General features: G+C 43.0%; 1 protein-coding gene across 1 annotated transcript; it reads left to right on the forward strand.

The window, feature by feature from the left end:
• Window positions 1-3,867: 3,867 nt before the first annotated feature.
• LOC107125743 (interferon-induced, double-stranded RNA-activated protein kinase-like) lies at window positions 3,868-21,384 on the forward strand (the record flags this gene model as incomplete). Its single annotated transcript, XM_015429197.1, has 9 exons — window positions 3,868-3,968; window positions 5,928-6,067; window positions 9,232-9,353; window positions 11,182-11,335; window positions 13,740-13,866; window positions 15,654-15,727; window positions 19,909-19,978; window positions 20,778-20,812; window positions 21,304-21,384. Coding segments are annotated over exons 2-9 (785 nt in total), but the record flags the coding sequence as incomplete, so codon positions are not given.
• Window positions 21,385-21,654: the final 270 nt, after the last annotated feature.

Consider the following 21,654-nt stretch of genomic DNA (forward strand, 5'->3'; position numbering starts at 1 on the left):
GACTTGGAGGCGAAGGGAAGGGAGAGGGGGGAAAGAATGGATCCCAGGTGCTTCTGCCTGTCAGAGGGGCTGGAGCACACTTCCGGTGATGTCAGGGGGTGTGGCATATGCTAATAAGTTATGCTAATGAGCTCCTGCAGCTCTTTGTCTATGAAATGACCCCTGGCAACCACAGCAAGGGATTTTCAAGGCAAGTGATTAAGGAGAGGTGGTTGGCCATTGCCTTCCTCTGCTGCGTCTTCCTTGGTAGTCTCCCATCCAAGTACCAAACCTGCTTAGCTTCTGAGATCTGATGAGATCGGGCTATACTATACCATTCCACATCCCAAAAGAGTTATATAGATGCTAATTATGAAGCTAGACATCTTATTTGATGAAAAAATAGTTTTAATTTTGCTTCCCCATTATATGAATCATACAAACCCAGAACTAGAAGGGACCTCAAGGGTCATCTAGTCCGACCCCCTGCATAACACAGGAAATTCAGCACTCCCCCCACTTCCCCAGTGACCCCTGCTCTATGCCGAGAGGAGGCAGAAATTTCCAGGATCCTTAACCAATCTGGCCTGGAGGAAAATTCCTTCCTGATCCTAAAGTGGCATTTGGCATTACCCTGGGCCACAAGAATCAAGCACTGGCTCATTACTTCCCTCCTTCCCTCTCATGATGTGCCTAAATTCACAGAATCTGTATTGCTGAATGGCCATCTAGCCTCTGCTTAAAAACCTCCAAAGAAGGAGAGCCCACCTCCTCCCAAGAAAGCCTGTTCCACTGGGGAACCACTGTAACTGTCAGGAAGTTCTTTCTAATTTTTATATAAAACTCTGTTTATTTAATTGCAGTCCATTGGTTCTGGTCCAGCCTTCTGGGGGCAGCAGGAAAAAAACCCCCTCTGCTCGATTCTCTATATGGCAGCCCTTCAAATACTTGAAGATAGCTATCATAACATCTCTCAGTCATCTCCTCTCCAGGCTAAACATACCCAACTCCTTCAATCTTTCATCATAGAACTTGGTCTTCAGACCCCTCACCATTTTGTTGCTCTCCTCTGGACACGTTCCAGCTTGTCGACTTTCTTCTTAATGTCCCAAACTGAACACAATACTCCCAAGTACTCAAAAACTCACGAGTCTTCATTTTAACCCCATTTTCCATTTCCTCATGCTGAACTTTCCTGTATAGAAAAATTTGGGCACTGCTGTACTTTGCGCTGCCAGGCCTCCAGAGGAGATGTAGAAGAACATAATTGTATAGCTGCTGCCTACCAGTGCAATCCTAAACCAAGTTACATCCTTCTAAATCCACTTAGGAAGTGTAAATCTGTTTAGGATTGTACTGTACTCCACTAATTTGGTACCAAGACTAAAAATAGAGAAAGTAAAAGACAAGACTTACTAAAGTAAGTTAGTGACCTGGGGCAGAAACCTAAGCTAACCACGCCCCAATTTTGGTTGATTGGTTTATGAATGAAAGAAACTGAAACAGAAAATTGAAAAATGTCTGTAATAGCATGTATTTGAAAGAGACGTCTGCACCATCTTCTGTCTGCTACTAGTATAACTTGACTATTTGTCTTTGCTGAATTCTGTTCAAACAAACAGCATGAGGTGTTTTAGCTTGGTACCTAAAAGAAAGTAAAGTGGCAGGTGAGCCTCAAGGGGATGGGTGTTCCAAAGGCAAAGTGCCACCACAGAAAGAGCCCGATCTCTAGTCACCACCACCTGCCTCAACTCTGAAGGGGGCACACAGAGAGCAGGACTTGAGAGGCAGATCTTAATTGGCAGGTTGGATAGTATGGAAGGAGGCCCTGGTACCAAGCCATTTAGGACCTTAAAGGTAAGAACCAGCACCTTGAATTGTGTCCAGAAATAGATGTGTAGCCAGTGCAGGTCTTCCAGGACAATCCCTGAGAAGCTTCTCTATTGATCAACAGCACCTCAGTCTTGTCAGGACTGAGCTTCAGTTTATTGGCCCTTATCCATCCCATTACCTTCTCCCGGCACTTATTCAGGAGGATTCCCACAGACTCAGCTGTTAAAGCGAAAACTGAGTGTCATCTGCATACTGGTGGCATCTCATTCCAAATCCCTGGATAACCTCTTCCTGCAGTTTCATGCAGATGTTTAATATCCTGGGAGATAAGATGGAACCCAGCAAGATCCATACCATAATTGCCATGGGGCCAGGCAGCAGTCTCCTAGCATCACTTTCTGGAATTGGTTGGTCAAGCAAATGGAGCTACTGAAGTATGTTGCTGTCTATTCTCAGCCCAGCCAGCTTGTCCAGAAGGATACCATGGTCAATGGTGTTGAAAGAAGAAGAGGAGATTGGATTTATACCCCACCCTTCACTCGGAGTCTCAGAGCGGTTTACAAATGCCTTTCCCTTCTCCTCCCCACAACAGACACCCTGTGAGGTAGGTGGGGCTGAGACAGCTCTTTCCAGAACTGTCCTTGAGAGAACAGGTCTGACGGAACTATGGCTTGCCCAAGGTCATCCAGCAGCTGCAAGTGGAGGAGTGGGGAATCAAACCTGGTTCTCCCAGATTAGAGTCTGCACACATAATCACTATACCAAACCGGCTCTCATTGAGAGTCCATAAGAATCAACAGTGATGTACTTTCCAGGCAAAGGCCATTTCCTTCCCCAAGCCAGGCTTGAATCCAGACTGTCATGGGTTTAGCCAATCTGTCTCTTCCAAGACCACCTGAAGCCGTGTAACTCACCCACTCAAGCCCATTGCCCAAGGATGAAATATTAACCAATGGGCAGTAGTTGTTCAAGTCATTTGGTCCAGGGATATTTTTCCAGGAATCAAGAACCAAAAGGGTGAGAAGAAAGTCTAAGAAAGGGCCAATATTAAAAACCTAGTTAAAACTTATAATATACAAAAATACAAGTATTTATTAGAAAGACAGTTAAAAACATACATCAGGGCCTAATGAAAGCCTCGTAAAAAAAGTATAGCCAATACACATGACCTGACGCATTTCTGCCTTTTTGGGGCCTTCTTCGGAGGTCAAACGATATTGAAGTACACATAACTGTCTTAAATACATATTGCAATAAAATAACCACTAAGTGACTATTGGACCAGAGCAGCAAGATCTAAAGACACATGAGAAAGAGGCCTCAAAAGGTGAAAGTCATGTGTCTGATGCCAAATGCACAGTTGTTGAATTAGAACATCTTCCAGTTTAGGTCCAAAAAGCACCTGTGTGGCTATCAAAGTCAGAGCAAGAGTGTCCTCAAGCAAATAGCTTAAACTTCCTCAAAAAACCAGGATCACGAAACCGCTGGGAAAATCCAGCGAAGCTTCATGGTGGCAAGGCTTGGAGTGGGATATTGACCAATAGAATTGGTCCAGGTGTTTCCCAACCGGGAGCTGCAACCCTAGTTTCATTCTATATTTTACAGGATTACATCTGATTTTGTGCTAGTGCTTGTTTGCCTATCTGTCAAAAGGTGGAAGCGCTCCGACCTCATCCACGCTGACTGGTCCACTTGCTCTGTTGACTGCATTTCGTTACAAACTGCCCCTCCAGTCCCGGCCTCCCCCTTTCTGTTGTTTCCTGTGCCTGCATGTGCAATCTGGAGATAGGCTTCATGCAGCCGAGGAACCCAGCTCGGACGCAAGAAAATGTATGCGAAAACCATTTGTGGGTGTTCAAAGCGCCGCTGAGCCCCCGCTTCTTCTTCGGTGGTTCCAACCGTCCAGCAAAAGTGAAGAGGCGCCCCCCCCCCCACAGGCAGGGAGTCCCTCAGACTGGCTCCTCCTTTCGGTTTCGATTTTCCGCTACTGCAGCACCCGCAGCGGAAGGAGCGGAGCTTGCCTCGGCTGCGGCTGATCTTGGACCCAGCTGCGGGGAAACGAAAGCTTGTTGCTGGAGCGCTCCGCAGCGGAGAAGAGGCGCGTGAGTCGGAGTTTATTTGGAGGAGCAGCAGCAAGCGAATTCCCGGCTTCGTCAGTAAGTAGAGAGGGACTGGGGGCCTGGCGGTAACCAGGGGCAGTAGGTAGGGGAGTCCCGTAGCGGGTGGGGGCAGAGGGCCATGGCCACAGTGGCAGTGCGTGACAGGCGGGAGGGGGAGGGGAGTGGCGCACGGCCCCCTGCAAAATTGCTTTCCGGCCACCTTTAGAAACGCAGAGCTCAAACTCACGCGCCAGTGTGGCTCTTGATCGTTTCAATCGCATTTGAGCCTTTCGGCGTTCTACGGTGTACGGGTGGGGGTGGGGAAGTTTCTGGATTTTTCTCTGTGCAACCCGATCCTATGTAGGCTTATGCGGAAGTAACCCATTTGAGTTCCCATAGATTGGAATATTTCAGGCCGTAATCCTGATCGTGTTCACTTGGGAGTAATTTTAACTGAGTTTAGTTTGGATTAATATACATAGGATCACACTGAAAAGAGATGCACCTCTTTAACTGTTCTGTGGAGTGCTTTGAGGACCGATTGGTAGCTTACCAACAGGCCAGGCAGGGATGTAGTCAAATGAATGACAAGCATTTCCAACAGAAATAATGGGAACTGCCTGAAGAAGGCCTGTTGGATATAATGGGAACCACCAAAGCCACCTGTCTTGAATGGGCGTCATTAAAATACATTGAGGTACTGGATGGCCCAGACTAGCTTGATCTTGTCACATCTTGGAAGCTAAGCTGGGCTGGCCCTGGTTAGTATTTGGATGGGAGACCGCCAAGGAATACCAGGGTTGCTATGGAGAGGCAGGCAATGGCAAACCACCTCTGAATATCTCTTGCTCTGAAAATCTTACTGGGGTCGCCATAAGTCTACTTGATGACCTAGAAACAGAATGTTGGCATATAGCAGGGGTGTCAAACATAAGGTCTGGGGGCCCAGAACTGGGCCATCCAGGGCTCTTATGCAGCCTGCGAGCAATTAGTCACTAGTGTAAGGGAGGGAACAGGAGGCTGAGGGGGAGTGGGCAGCATTGGAGTGTCTGCCCAGTGCCACACCGCTGGCTCTCCAGTCCACCCATATGGGTTTTCCTTTGCACAAACCCCCCCCCCCAGTTCATGGGGCCTTGCAGGAAAGAATTTACCAACTTGGACCTTACCAACTGCTGCACTTTCTACAGTTTGTATCTCTGGGACCTGGCATTAATTTTTATGGCACACATGGCCCAGCCTGACAAAGTGACATTTATGTCAGATTCAGCCCTTGTAGCAAATGAGTTTGACACCTCTGCCCTAGAGATTTCTGAAATGATGTGTGTAGAATGGCAAATGTGTTCTGCATTCTTCCTGTTGGTGGGGCGATTTACCGTTGAGATTGGTGTGTGGCCACCAGTGACATACCTTGTATATTTGGCACCCGGAGTAGATCATTTTTAACACCTCCCTCCCCCAGCTCCACTATCGTTTTCTATTCCCCCACTTCATTCCTGGCTTGTCATCTCCTGGCGTAAGCCACACCCACTTAGGATCCATCCACCACTTCTGCTTCATAGGCAGCTCAAATATGGCAGTGCCCTATGGCTCCTCACAGTTCCCAGCCTCTGAGTTGTTATTGAAGTTTGCCTGGGGTACTTAGTGCTGTCTATGAGTTTGCCTGGGGTACTTAGTGATGGCAGCCCCATCCTCTCTGACCCTTCCACGCTCAGGACTAGTTAGCCTAATTAACCATGTTCTTTCAAGCTGGGGGGAGGGACTAAGGTAAATATTATTATTTACCTTAGTGTCCCACCACCCTGCCCTTGGTACACCACTAGTGGCCATTGTGCTTGTAATTAGCTTCCTAAAGAAAGGAGGCAGTGGCAGAAACCAAGGCGTGAAAGGGGATTTTACCAGGTATCTTGTCCCAGAGCATCAAAGATCTAGAACAACATGTTCTAAAATTTCATATTTCAACATAACTGAAACATGCTAATTAAAGATACAACATGTTTTAATCAGAATTTCTTTCAGCTTCATAGGCATACAATAATGGCGAGCAGTCCGGCTGTGCCACGGAACTACTTGGCTAACCTTAATGAATATTGTCAGAGAAGCCGATTAAAATTGGAATATAAAGATGTCAGCGTCACAGGCCCACCTCATGATCTTACGTAAGTTTTCAGAGGCTATCAAGAGGGATTGGGGTACGTTATGTAGAAAAGCTAGCAGGAATCCTCATGCACTTTGGGCATAGAGAGGATTGACAAATGGATAGCTTATTTTTGAGCTATGAAAATGGGGGCACATGCCCATGATGGAGTACATATTGCAAAATATACATTACAAAAAATCCAGTGGACAATGTAGAAGAATGAGAAGAACCATCCTACAAAGATTCCAGATAAATACTTTGTTTCAGAATATTTTCTTCAGAGATGGACTATTTTCAACTCACATAAAGTATAGCTGTATTCTTTCAAAGTTCCAATATTATTTGGTAAGTGCCCATCAGGTTCAAAACAGTAGAAGAAAAAGTGTCAGTGTTGGGCCACCAAACATTTTCAAACAAACAGTCAAAACTGAGACTTTACAGGGTTGATATAGCTGTTTTCACTGGATTTTTTGTAATGTAATGTATATTTTGAATATGTATTATAATATGCATGTATTTTGATATTTCAGCACACAAATAGAATTCTGCACAAATTTGTAATAAGTTGTTTTCTTTTTATTAAGCGCGTTATATTGCACAGTTCTTCCCCTTTCGTTGTTTTGACTTATAGACTGTGTTTCTTCTTTTTGCTTTGTTCCAATTAACAGTCAGGTTGCCACATTTTATACTTTTAAAGGAGTTATTGCTCACAGCAGTGCATTTTGTTTGAGGCACACAGCTTTTTGACAAAATTCCAAATGTTTTCTGATGCATACACTTTGCACCAAACTATACATTGTACACATGTTGGTACCCGTATCCTTTTTTTCTCCTGGGGGAGGTGGATTAAGCAGAAAAGGGGGATTGGGGAATTGATCAGAAAAGTGGCAGGTGACGAGGGAGAGGGAGGTCCTAACCTGGGACTTATCTTCAGGAATGGAAGAAGGCGAGGGAAACAATGAATTTCCAGTGCAACACAGAAAATGTACCTCCTATGTTCACCCTGCTCCTTTGCTACTGACTTAGCCTTCTGAGACTGTCATTAATTTAAAAAGAAGTTCACAAGTCTGTGTGATGTCTGGTTTGGCTCATAGATACTGCCTGGATAAAAAGCTGTTTAATAATAGGCAGCTCTTTAGAACAGCTTCTGGACTGTGTGAGCAAGGCCTACATTGTACAGATTTGATACATTTTGGTATACTTCCCTTAGTAATTCCTTCCTAATGATGAAGTGGGTGCCAGCTGGCAGGGTGTTGAGAAGTGGGGCTCCTTTTGCAACGTTGTGCCTTTCTACTGTCTCAAGAATGGTGTGAAGTCTTCTAGAATGTCAGAATCTTCCTTGCATCCTTCTATCAGTTCAGTCTTTAGGAAAGGAATGTTACCTTTTGCTTCTGTAGCCAATATTGCATGTGCATTTGCCACTTTCTAAAATTGTTCAGTGGCAGTAGCAGGAGATTTGATGTGTTTCATTTGCAAGCAAAAACAACTGTTTTCACATTTTAATCACTAAGAACACAGCATTTCTTGTCCAGTTGTGTGTAGATCAGAAAATAATCCTTGGATTATTTGAAGGGAGTTGAATTAATTGAAGAGAATGAGGCCAAATTATTATATGAATGAAGTGAATTTTCAGATGGACATTAAAATGCATCAAACCGACTATTCCACAAATGGCCAGATAAAAGAGGATAACCCTTCAAATTGACTGTTCAAATCTATGGATCCTGCTAAATTGTCTACTCTCCAGCAATCTTCTGGAACTCATAATGTTTCATGTAGACAGCTACGTTTGAACCTTTTCTCTGTATTTATTTCAGGCATTCATTTAGGATAGTTCTGTTACATTTATTGGTCTGAGGCTGTGTATCGCATTCTGTAAGGCCATTTGGTGGCATCCCTACAGACCATATTGTAAGTAAGATATCACTCAAGACTTATTTGTGTCAAGTCTGTGGGATCCCAAAATATGTGGCCAGTACTGCTCTAGGGCTTTGATACTGGCACTAAATCTGCAATTTCAGATAATGTTCTCTGATGATAATAGCTTATTATATTACATGAAATAAGATAATTTCTACAGTTCATGGAATCAGGCTATAACAGAAAAATTAAATATCATATGATGCCCAGAGAAAGTAGTTTTTGTGCTAGGGTGTCCCCTAGCCCGTAAGACTATCAAGCAGTTGATTTGAAGATAGCTACCAATAATATCGTCTGCTGGGCTAGGAACATTTGTTCTAATCTCCATATGTTCTTTACAATCCCAGAATATGTCTTTAACCTTACAGTTCCACAATACAGGCTAGCAAGATTAAATGTGCCACTGTTGGCAATCTCTGAAGGCCGTGTATTAGGTATACCTTTTTCTGATAGACATTGCAGTTGTGGTTTAGGGATAACAGAAATTGTGAAACATGCTAGAGAGAAATTGATCAAACCACTTCTGTGCTGCTGGTGAGCTTCCCCTAGATATTTCAGTTGCTAAATTTTTATGGATTCTAGGCCAGCTGTTAGCTGAATTCCTTGTTCAGGCCATGAGAGTATGGGCAGCCTGTGACAAGACTTCTCTAATATGGTATAGTTTGTCCTCTCTGGCTTGAATTCTTCCTTTCTTTCTCTTATTCCTAGTTGGAATTGATTGATACTGCTCAAGACCTGAAGGTAGGAGCAGAGAAAGAAGGAAGGGAAAGAAAGGAAAACACTAATGACTTGATGCATTCTAACAGCCATTCTGAAGGAACCACTGTATTTTAGTCACCTTTCACTATCATGTTTGTTGCATTCCTTCCCTAATTTCTGCATGCTTGAAAGGACATTCGTGTATGGCACAACATGACCAGATACTGCTGGGCCAATACAATCTCTATACTTGCTTCTTTCCTTTCACACCTCCGGAAGTGAAGAATATTTTCAAGTGGTGGTGGTGTGCTTTTTAAACATATTTCAATACATGTGTAATAAACATTCAGAAATGGAGATTTACAGAAACCAAACCTACCTGAGATTTCATGTTTATTCAGTGATATTAAAAGTGTTTTGTGAATAATTTTCATTATTGCAGATTCACTGTTATGGTTGTAATAGAAAACAGAAATGGAGATTTACAGAAACCAAACCAACTTGAGATTTCATGTTTATTCAGGGATATTAAAAGTGTTTTCTGAATCATTTTCATTATTGCAGATTCACTGTAATGGTTGTAATAGAAAAAAAAGAATATACCCCAGCAACAGGTAAATCCAAGAAGGAGGCAAAAAGTTGTGCAGCAAAATTAGCTTGGGATGCTATACACCAGGAAATGGAGGTAAGTGGATTGTGTAGAGTGCAGACGCTGGGACACTGCTGATGTTCAAGAAAATGTTTTAGCCAGAAAACAGCAATAGTCATTTGAGCACTAAGCATTTATTTATTTACTTTGTATATACCCTGCCTTTCTCTCCAATGGGGACTTAAACTGGTTTACATCATTCTCTGCCCCTCCATTTTATCCTCACAAGAAGTTTGCAAGGGTTATGTTAGGCTGAGAGTATGTGACTGGCCCAAAGGAACTCTGCAAGTTTCCAAGCAGACTGGCCATTCAAACCCAGGTTTCCTTGGTCCTTGTCCAACACTCTAGCCACTATTTATTTATTTCACACAAGCTTTCTCATGTGAAGAAGGATCCAAGGTGGCTTATAGAAAAAAAATCACCTTAAATCAGGTGTGCCATACAATAAGCAGTACCAGAAATCTCACATGACATGGATCAAGTGAGTCACAGTCAGATAAAAATTATTTCAGGGTCCCACATACCATGTGTGTATGAATGTGGTCAGACGGTGTGCCGAAGCGGTTTAAACTGCTCCGGTTCTGGCCGGACTATATTTGATCTGGGACAAGAGCGGTCACATGTACCTCTCTCACCGTGCAGCACATTGCTCCCGGGCGTCCACACTACAGGTGCGCAGGAGGACGCATCGGCGGTTTAAATTTTTTTCCACAGTTTGCACATGCGCAGAACAACGTATCCCACCAAAGCATGCCCTGAAGCGAACACTTCCCTTTAAACTTTTAAACCAAAACTGGCCTCCGTGAGGTCCCGGACTCATCTAAAGGCTAAAACTGGGCACTGTTTAAATTTGGTTTTATTAATGCCAGGGCGAAGCTCCGCCCAAGCGCATATAACCGACACTAAAAATAAAAAAATGGGCGAAAAGTGGAAGCCTCAGGCAGCTTTCGAGCGGGGAACAGGAAGTGGCTCTATACCAGCGGAGGAGCGATCACACGGGGGAAATGTGGCTGGAACCGGAGCCGCAGGAAAATGCCACTTGGGGACCTGGTAGCAAAATACTCTGGTTTAAAGGTGGTTTGGGACGGTTGGGGACGGGAGGCAGATGTTGGCTGTGTGATAGCCTGTATAAAGTCCGTTTCTAACCGGCACGTATACCGGTTCAAATGGCCCGTCTGAATGTGCCCTATGTGTTCTTTTCTATTTTTTTTATATATAACATAACACACACACACACACACATTAGTATGTAACGTTATATGTAGTAAAAAAAATGGCTTGATGACTGATGAAGCCACAAAATGCTGAGAGAAGCTGAGAGTCAGTTAAAGGGTTGGGAGAAATGGAAAGAAGTGTGAAGGTGGCCTCCCAGCCCCCTGTGTGCTTGCAGAATCCTGCATGAGGAGAACAAATGCAAATATGAAAATGAGATATGCAGATCTGCCGTCTGGCCAGTGACCAATATTGCAGCTAGTGAAAACCTACTTGGCACATTCTTTAGAATGAAATTAAAAAACTGAAAACATTTTCAGACATTTTCCTACTGTGTCTACAAACCCAAGACCTGTATTCAGCTAGACGGCATCTTTCTGTTTTTGGTTTGTCACCATGGACACAAGAAAAATGTAACTCATTGTTCAGCAGAGTGATATTTTGAGGAGTGTCAGTCCCGCTGCCAAATGGATACATGGAGTTTAATGTCAGAGAGACCTGGCCTGTTCCTCTAGTTAGCAAGGGGATAATTCAGTTAGGCTCTTAGAGTCAGCAGCCAGTCTCTGCTATGAAGTAGATTAATTTGCACTTTTCCTTTTTACAGGCACATCCTACTTCAGCAGCACTGCAGCAGCCACAGCCATCTCCATACCCATCTTCACCACCTCCACAACCTCTACAGTGCGCTGCACTGGATATGACGCCTTCTGTTAATTATATTTCCTTGCTCAATGAATACGCACTAAAGAATAAAGTATCTGTTCAGTATCCTTTGAAGAATAAAATTGGAGAAGACCATAAGCCAAAGTGAGCTATCATAATCCTGGGATGGATGCGAATGTGTGTGGAGGGTGAGGGGGGCCCCCCTCTTTTTAAAATTAATGCTGTTAGGTAAAGGTTCCCTTGCTTGAAAGCCAGTTGAATCCGACTCTAGGGTTGCGGTGCTCATCTCCGTTTCAAAACCGAAGAGCCAGCGCTGTCCGAAGACATTTCTGTGGTTGCGGCCGGCATGACTAAACACCAAGGCGCACGGAATGCTGTTACCTTCCCACCGAAGTGGTACCTATTTATCTACTTGCAATTTCTTGCTTTCGAACTGCTAGGTTGGCAGGAGCTGGAACTAGAGATGGGAGCTAACTCCATCATGCGGCACACTCGGGTCTCGAACTGCTGAACTACCGACCTTCCACAGCCTGCAGTTCAGTGTCTTAACCACTTGAGTCACCACAGCTCCTGTTAGTGACTTGTAAATGTTGGTGGGCTCAGTTTAGCACCAAGAATTTCTTTTCAGTTCTAAATATTCTATTATATCTATAGGAAGTCAGTTAAATATATAATGAAGACTTTGGGATCACAGCCTGTCGTAACAGTTTTATAAAATTCTAAACAAATAAGCAGATAGTTGAGGTCTGAAAATCAGAGCAGCGTACAAAGTATTGCCTTTAAAATATATATTATTGACTAGCAGTTTGTCAAGCATGGGGATACTATGGCTGTTTATCCCTTTTGCTCCCCAGTTTTATCAAGAAGATGGGTAAGCCTGGAGAGCTTTGTGTGGTCATCAATCTGATGCCATTTGTTTGTAATGTTTACTCTGCTGTCCGTCTTTCCAATTACTAAAGCAAAGAACATGTGATTGCTGTGGAGAACAGTAACTGTGTCCAATTCAGCTTTCCCTAAATTGTGATATTGTTTAGGTGCTCATTTCCTTGCTTCTGCACCATATCATGGAGACTGGGAAATACAAGTTGTAGCTGTTTCAGCATGGAATAGATTGACCTTGACATGGGGTTGCCATGTTGGACATGGCAGCTTTGTGCTTGTATCATATAATTTTTCCTAGAGAGGGGGCAAATAGTGAGGTGAGACAGAAGGCAATGAATGAGTTCACATTTTAACATGACAAAGAAGGGATTTGAAATCCCTAACACAGCTAACATGGCGTTAAAAAGATTTAAAAGATTTTAAAAGGGCAGCTTCCCTAAGTTCAGGGCAACTTTCATTTGAGTATAATTTAAACTAGGTGCACGTGTACAACTGCCCAAAAATCTTCAATTAAAAATTAATTTAACATGCCAGTAAAATCTAGTGGAGCTTGTGGGTTGCAAATGAGTACTGGGTTTGGGGAGTATATTTTATTTATTTATTTATTGGATTTATATCCCACCCTCCCCGAAGGCTCAGGGTAGCTAACAAAGAGGCACAAGTTCCAAAGTTAAAACAGATAAAAACAGAATAAAACAATACAATACAAACACTAAAGTGTTGGTGCTCTAGATGTCACAGAATCAGTAGTTTTGGTAGTTTATTGATAGTCGTTCCTCTTTGTAGTATGTCTGTGTCGTCTGCATATAATAAGATGGGTATTGGTCTGTTTGCTAGGTTTGGGGGTTGACAGTCTGGAGAATCATAAGGGAATGTCTGATCAACTGACTCTTTGAGAGCTGGTATGCCATATTGCTTTACATCCACCCCACTGCTTCCTTATGTTTATGTCAGCAATGTAACACACAGCACAATTTGCCACATGGAAACTGTATCATTGTTAGTTTCCCTTCCAGCTGTGCTGGCCATTGACACTTTAGTTCACAGGCATGGAGAGCCCCCACATGGAAGTAGAGGTCATGTGGTTTGGGTAATATATGGTGGACTGACCTGAATTTCAAAAAGATATTGTCAGTCATGTCTCGGTGCTAGAAATTTGCTTTACTAGTTATTAAATGAAAACTGATGTCAATTTATCTGCTTTACTTGCATGTGAGTAGGAAGGAGGTTTTATATACAGGGAGGCTGAAAGCATGTGCTCTGTTGAATAGATACCTGGAATATCTGTAGCCCAGTCCATTTCTTTCCTGTAAAACTGACACAACTAGACATTCTTGCTGCTGTGGCTACAGTAGAATTTTGTGCAAGAAAGTGATACAGGGATGGATAGTTCTGTTTCTAATTTGGCTAGCTATTGCAGGAAAGATCCTGTTTGGTGTAATTCTACTTTGCCAGTGCTGAGAACCCAATCCTCCTTTCCACTAGTCCTTCCCTGTCCTTAGATTCTCCTTGTGTCATACTCTAGAAATTAGTAGTATACCTGGCTTTTAGTGATAGTACTGAGTTGAGAGGTACCTACATGATGCACTGGGAGCCTGATATCACACTTTGTTGAAATGCATTCAGTGATCACTGTTTTTTTCCTCTCCTCTCCTTTCTTACCTAGTTTTTTCTGTGCCTGTGAGATTGATGGTAAAGTTTACGGTGAAGGTACAGGACAAAACAAGCAAAAAGCAAAGTTAAATGCAGCCAAGCAAGCATATGAAAAGTTGTTGACCCAACCAGTTTTTAGAGTATGTATTATGTTAAATTCATTAACATTTTAATTAATTATTATTTCATCATGCAAATTTAAAACAGACTTATTCCACATACTTCATATCCATGTTCCTGGTTGAAAAAAACACATGCTGCCTTTCTGGGAACAGAATCTGTGGAGTAGGTCGTGTTTTACGTTGTATTATATTCTTTTGGTTTTCTCAGAATAGGCTTACTTTCTGGACAGAAATAGCATACTCAAAGGACTCAGTTTGACTAGTGGAATATTAAACAAAAAGGTAAACAAATAACACTTCTGGGTATGGGTCCAGCCATTTCTCAGCAGAAGGTACTGTCAGACCCTGCATTCTTTAGATTTGGGATGTGAAGCTGGATATCACTGATCCAGTAAAATGCCTGAGCCTGATATAGTCAGTACTGGATCAGCAATATCCGATATCACAAAAGCCCCCCTCTCTTATAGTTCTTAATTTCTTTATTTCTGCTTCTGAAAGTATTGGCACTAGGAATCATGTTGGGAGGCATGAGGTTGTAGTGGCTATAGAGGAGGGACTGTGCCCAGGCTAGTACATGGCACATTAGCTCTTTAAAGTTTAAATGGCCATTATTATCTATGGGTGGTAGACCTGGCCTCTGGAGGACCAAATCTGCCTATAGGAAATAATGGTCCTTTAAAGTCCAACATGGCACTGATGACCTGAGGGCCAGGGTAGGCATCCTCTCTTCTTCCTTCCCTGTTTCTGTTGCCTATGGTTGATATTTACGCTTTTATTTCCCTTTTAGTTCTGAAAGGGCATGATTATCGTTGTCATTAAACTGGGAGTATTGTTCCTGATGCAACTTTCCAAAATGTAATAGTACTCCCACTATTTTTAATTTTTTTAAATTATAAGTTTAATAATAAACTAACAGTAAAATTCATAAAAAACAGAGACATACAATCAAGGGGAGTATCAACAGAAAATCAGGGCAGGGAAGGTCAACATTACATCTCAGGTTTGAATGGAAAATTGTCCGCGCAAAATATTTTGGAGTCTACCCCATACTTCAGGAGAAGGACCTCTTCTGCACCCTCCTTCCCTGAAATACCTGGGACCTGCCAACAAGAAAAAGAAACACCTCCAACTTCACATACAGACTAAGGGGGAAACGAAGAGGCCAGAGCAATGGGCTCACCATCCCAAATTCATATACAGACTAAGGGGAAGAAAGGGAAAAGGCCAAAGGCACTTCATAGATAGAAATGAGTACTCCCAATATTTGATGAAAACAATATTTAATGAAATTACATTTTCCTGACTTTCCAACAAATAATTAAATGATAGTTTTTGAAGTGCACACACCCCTAGCTTGGATCCTACAGAATGTCCCCTGATAAAAAGGGATTTACATGAGCAGAGTAGCCCTTTCCTGCTAAAGGTCCAGGAGAACAACTCCCCAAGGAACAGTATGTATGTGTGTGTGTGTGTGGGGGGGGGGACTGGAGGATCTACAGTGGAAGGGAGGAAGCAGGAAATCATCTCTCTTTCCATTCATGGAAATCCTGCAGGGTCCAACCTATAAGGATGACATCATCATGTGATAAGTTTTTCCATTGTGTCCCATTTTTTTCCATTCCCTAAAAGCATCTAGTGACAAGTGATGGTGTCACAAACCCCCCATCAAACTAGGCTTCCAGGTGGAAATTGCATTCATAACTTGACTTTTTTTGCTATCAGAATAACCAACGTATTACTACATAGTGAATACATTTCCTTCCATTTGATTTGTCGTTACTGCATTAATTCATATTGTTTTTCAGCCAGAACAAAGTGCTGCTTCGATAAACCCTTCACTCAGTAACTCCCATGAAACTTCAGAAGTGACATTTATGAAGTAAGTTATATATATAATGAAACTTGCCAGAGTAGTTTTGTAGACAGAGATCTGCCTGGTTTGTTGATTTATTTATTCACATTTTTATCCCACCCTCCCGGCCAAGGCTGGCTCAGGGCGGCTCACAAGCAGATAAAAATCCAACAGTACATACAAACACATCAGCAATTAATAGAAATACAATATTAAAATATCATGTTAAAATCAAATATATAATAAAGTGCTAGGTTTTATAACATCAGCCACATTGGTCTGCACAGATGTCATAAGAAAATGCTTCAGATGACATAAATCATAAGGGGGATTGGCTCGGGCAGTAGTAGAGGGTCCAGTGGGTCAGGGCTTTTCACCAAGAGATGTCAGTTGCTGTTTTTAATAACAGTGGTAGTCGTGGTGGTGATAGCAGTGGCGGCAGCTCTAAAAGCCTGGTGGAAGAGCTCTGTTTTACAGGCCCTGCGGAAAAGGTCCCACAGGGCCCTGATCTCCTCTGGAAGCTCATTCCACCAGAGTGGAGCCGCCACCAAAAAAGCCCTGGCCCTGGTCGTCACCAGCCTGGCCTCCTTAATACCTGGGAGGACCAGCCAGTTCTGGATCCCTGAATGCAGCGCTCCCCGGGGTACATATGAGGAAAGACAGTCCTTCAGGTAGGCAGGTCCCTGGCCATAAAGGGCTTTAAAGGTAAAAACCAGCACCTTGAAGCAGATCTGGTATGCTATAGGCAGCCAGTGCAATGCCTGTATCACAGGCTGGATATGCTCCCGGATACGGAATCTCATCAGCAACCTGGCCGTGGCATTTTGCACCAGCTGCAGCTTCCGGATTTGGGACAAGGGCAGCCCCATGTAGGGGGCATTACAGTAATCCAGTCTTGAGGTGACCATTGCATGGATCACTGTTGCCAGGTCGCTGCATTTGAGGAAGGGAACCAACTGCCTAATCAGCCGGAGGTGGTAAAAGGCTGACTTGGTAGTGGCTGCTACCTGGGCCTCCATTGTTAAAGAGGCATCCAGGAGCAGTTCCAGACTCCTAATCTCCGGTGCTGGCACCAGTGGTGCCCCATTGAAGGTCAGAAGCGGGATCCCGACCCTCGAACTGCTGCGACTCATGCACAGGACCTCCGTCACTGTCAGATTCAATTTCAGCTGGTTCAGCCTAAGCCAACCAGCCATGGCTTGTAACGCCTGGTCAAGCTCTTCCGGTTTGGAGTTGGACTGGCCATCCAACAACAGATAGAGCTGGGTGTCATCTGCATACTGGTGACAACCCAGCCCATGCCTCCAGGCAATCTGGGCAAGAGGGTGCATATAGATGTTAAAAAGCATTGGGGACCGCCCCGCCCCTTGAGGCACTCCACATTCCAATGGGTGCCTTCAGGATAGCTGATCCCCCAGTGCCACTCTTTGTCCCTGGTCTTGGAGAAAGGAGGCAAGCCACTGTAAGGCCAGTCCATGAACTCCAATGTTGGCGAGGTGCCAGATCAGTAGCTGGTGGTTGACCGTGTTGAATGCAACCGACAGGTCTAACAACAACAGTACTACCGTTCTGCCCCGATCCAGGTATCTCTGGAGGTAATCTGTGAGGGCGACCAGTGTCGTCTCCGTCCCATGACTCAGGTGAAAACCGGACTGGGAGGGATTTAAAATGGAAGCGTCATCCAAAAAGCCCTGTTGTACTGCAGCTGCCTCTAGATGACCAAGCATGGCTGTATTGTTGCTGTGTCAAGTGCTTCTGGCAGAAGGGGGAACATAGAGTCCAAGATCAAGTTAGCCTTTATTGGCATAAATTGTCGATACAGATTATACAATTTAAGAGCAGATTAAAAACACACTTATAAAAATACTATGTCTCTAGGATCCTTTGACACAGCTTTAAAACAGAGTGGAGAAACTTGGCCACCTTCTCAGTGATGTCAGAACAGAAGTCATTCAGAAGTCTGTGTACCTTAAGTGCATCAGGGCAATCCATCATGCTGCTCAAAGTAGAACACAAATATATATACCCTAGATCCAGATCTATACCTTAGATCTATACCTTACAGCCAGTTTGGTGTAGTAGTTAAGTGTGCGGACTCTAATCTGGGAGAACCGGGTTTGATTCCCCACTCCTCCACTTGCACCTGCTAGATGACCTTGGGCAAGCCATGGTTCTGGCAAGAGCTGTTTCTGTCAGAGCTCTCTCAGCCGCACCTACCTCACAGGGTGTCTGTTGTGGGGAGGGGAAGGGATTGTAAGCCACTCTGAGACTCCGAGTGAAGGGCGGGGTATAAATCCAATCTCCTCTTCTTCTTCACATACAGATGACATGAATAATTTACTCAACACATTTTTGTTTGCAGGGGCAGTATCTGGCTGAGTGAAATATCTTGTTAAATCTGCCATATAAAATGGCAGCAGGCATAGCATTGCATCTGGCTAGAATAAACACTCTGTTGTTGTGGAACCTGCAGGGAAGATAAATATGAGGCCATCTTCCCTGTCGTAAAAGGGATCTTAAAACTCAAAGGGGAGCAGGTTTTATTGGCTAAACTGTATAACGTCTGGTGCTCAATATCTAGGATCCTGTTTTTAATCTGTTGAAATGCTGCTTAGCCTAGTGGCTCCATCAACAACAACATCAGGCCATTGGCCTGGTCCAACATTGGCTTCTCTTATGTTCTTATAGAGTCCTCATGAACTGTTGTGTCTGCATTAGGGATTGACATGAACCAAACCACGAAGCAATTTTGCTCTGTTCGTGGTTTGGGAACAGAAGTGAGTGATATGTTCACTGTCACAAACTTCCATGAACTTTTAGAGTGGTTCATGCTGTTCATGGTGGTTTATGGATGGAGCAGAAAGCAGGGGTTTAAAGGGATTCTGAGTCCTTTTAAACCTCTGCTTTATTCCCCACAAAAGTTGCAAAAACAGCAGATTGTCAGGGAGGCTTCCCACTGCTCAGCTCTTTCAGGCTGTCTTGTACAATCCCGTCAAAGTTTTAAAAAACTGCAGCTCAAAAACTGCACTACCCATCTCTTTTGGGCTGTCTTCTGCAGTCCCTTAAAAGTTTAAAGGGAATGCAGAAAACAGCCCAAAAAACAGCTGCATGCTGGAGAGGTGCTCCCCGCCTCACAGCTCTTTCAAGCTGTCTTTTGCAGTCCCTTTAAACTTTAAAGAGATTACAGAAGAGAGCCCAAAACAGCTGAGCTGTTTTTTGGGCTTTCTGCAAACCCTGATTAAAGGGACTGTGGCTCTTTCAATGGGGTTTGCAGGGCCACAAACTAGTTCGGTTTGTGAATGAGCCTCCCGGATTAGTTCGTGGTTTGGTTTGTGGTTGAACCATGAACTGAACTTCATTTTCCGGGATCATGCCTGTCCCTAGTCTGCATTGTGATTCCTTGAACAGGGAAATGCATCTCTGTGCTTTTGCTGTTCCTGCAGCCACTGTCCTTTCTCTCCTGTTTCAGAGAAAATGCACCGAGTCAGGCAGAACCATAATATGTTACTGTGGAGAAAAAGAGTGGTATTCTTATATGCCCATTGACCCTAGGAATTTTGAAAGGGGAAGACCAAGCCAATGCTGCAGGCAGCTGTCATGCCATAAGCATAAAGTCTCCTTTTTGGACGGGGATATATTTCAAATATTTGTGTTTCAAATATTCCTGAGTAGTTTATGCTCAAAGTTAATTCAAAACCAGTACAATAAAAACCAGTACAAATAAAAACACAAAAAGGCAGCAAGCTCTGTGAAGAAGCATAAATTGCAGCTGAATTAACACAAATGAAAGTAATTTCAAGACCCAAACGTTTTCCAGAAGAGCAGTTTAACTTTGGTTTATGCTGCACTGTCTCCTCAATTTTTTGGCAAGCAGACAAATAGTCTTTTTGGTATTTGTTCTAGAATTTAAAGTGATTCAAAAGAAGTATACGGCTACCTAATCTGCAGAAGTCAGGTTCTTTTAACAGCATGTGCTACAGTTGAAAACACTGATGCTATTTTAAATTATAATCCAGACATTTATCTTTCAGGTCTGTTTATGAGATAATGGATCTTGATTAGTAACATCACAGTTTCCGATGCTATGCCCTCTCTCTGGCCTGATCCAGCAGGGCTCTTATGTTCTTAACTTCTGTACTTTTTCATTTTAAAAATACCTTGCACTCAATGGATGAAATACTACTGAAATGTATTCATTTGCTTTACAGTGGTACAGATTCTGGCTTGGAATCTAAGGGCATAAATGACAAACTGACTACTGAAATTGATGCTGTGCAAGTAAGTGAAATTTCTTATTTATTTTCAAATGTTTTTATTAATATTTTATAAAAGTAATAACACAACTAGAGAAGAGTTATAAACATTGTATCTCAGTAGTCATAAAGGGGTAAACACATTGAATCTCAGGGACAAGAAAAGTTGTGGAAGTATAAAGAGTGTATAAACAGAGGAGAACAGAAGTGTTAATAGGAAATGCACAGCTGAACAATGTACACATCAGAAGTATCATTGGAATGTCTTCTAGCAGTGGGATTGATTGAATCAGAGTTGGAGTAGTGTCAAATAAACTAGATTTATAGGTTGAATATCATTTTTGGCAATGTGTTCAAGAAACAGAAACCATTTCTCCATGAATCCTGTTTTTTGGGGGGAAATTTCTGTTTTATCCATTATGGATTGGTCCCATACCTTTGTGTACCAAAGCAAAAGTGTAGGGGCGGAACATGACTTCCATCACAGAACTATTGCAGTTTTGGCTGCTACTAAAAGGGTAATGATTAGTTCACGTCTGATTTTAGGAAGTGATAAATCATGCCAATAGTTTAGAAACAGACGTTCTGGTAGGAGTGGGACCATATAGCCTGTTATGGTGGTTATTTGTGAGAAAACGTCAGACCAGAAGACTTTTATGTACATTGCTACCAGCAGTGAGCGTAGGAGGTGATCTTGCCGCATTTTTTCCAACAGAGTGGAGAGTGTGATGAAATTATTAGTGTTTCTTGAGGGTGAGGTATCACTTTGGCATCAATGTATTATTGTTATATTGAAACTTATTTTCCTCTTTATGTTAATATAGGTAAGTCCTAGAGATCCTGCTGTGAAATCGAAAAGGTATATCAGTCTAACCTACTTCACAGGATGGTTGTGAGGATAATAATAATTATTGTATGGCAGCGTGTGTAGTGTAGCCAGGAGATCCTAAGATTGTCTGGCAGCCAAAAGTTCTAGCTCTTTTAGGATTATGCACCACTAAGTGGCGAGCTAGACTTGTTTCTAAGGCAAGAGACATTTCAGAGGTGGTTTGCCATTGCCTACTGCTGCGTCACGCCCCTGGTATTCCTTGGTGGTTGCACATTCAAATATTAGCCAGGGCCGACCTTGCTTAGCTTCCGAGATCTGATGAGATCATGCTAGCCTGGGCTATCCAGGTCAGGGCGGTTGTGAGGATAATGTGAATCTTTTGAGATGTATAGCTTAATCTTTGTACCTTAATTGGTTATCAGCTGGTGAAAATGATCAACTCTGAAATGTAATGTTAGTATGCTTCTGTGTCTGCTGCAAAAGAGTACAGTGTTTAATTTTAACTCTTTATTTTGCTAAAGGAAAGACACACCGTTGGCACCGAAATTTTCAAAGCTGCAACTAAGGGAACCAAGGGAAAGCAAATACACTATCAATAAGAGGTAAGATGAAACTGCTGTTGAATATTCAAGATTTATTTTTGCTCAGCTTTCACTTGGATTTGATAAAAATAGTGAAGTGAGATTCAACTTAGACCTACTTAGAAGTATATTTGTCAGAAAATGGCAAAACCCTAATGTTCAGGGAGAGTACAGCCTTCTCCATTTACTTCAATGGCCAGGACAACTACGAATGTGTCGTGTAGATGTCTGTAGCTTGGTGCTTGTGTAAGTGGGACCTCTCCGTGTGCTTCTGTGCTCCCGTACAAGTAA

This window comes from Gekko japonicus, unplaced genomic scaffold (assembly GCF_001447785.1).
Source record: "Gekko japonicus isolate JY-2015 unplaced genomic scaffold, Gekko_japonicus_V1.1 scaffold2918, whole genome shotgun sequence".
NCBI lineage: Eukaryota > Metazoa > Chordata > Lepidosauria > Squamata > Gekkonidae > Gekko > Gekko japonicus.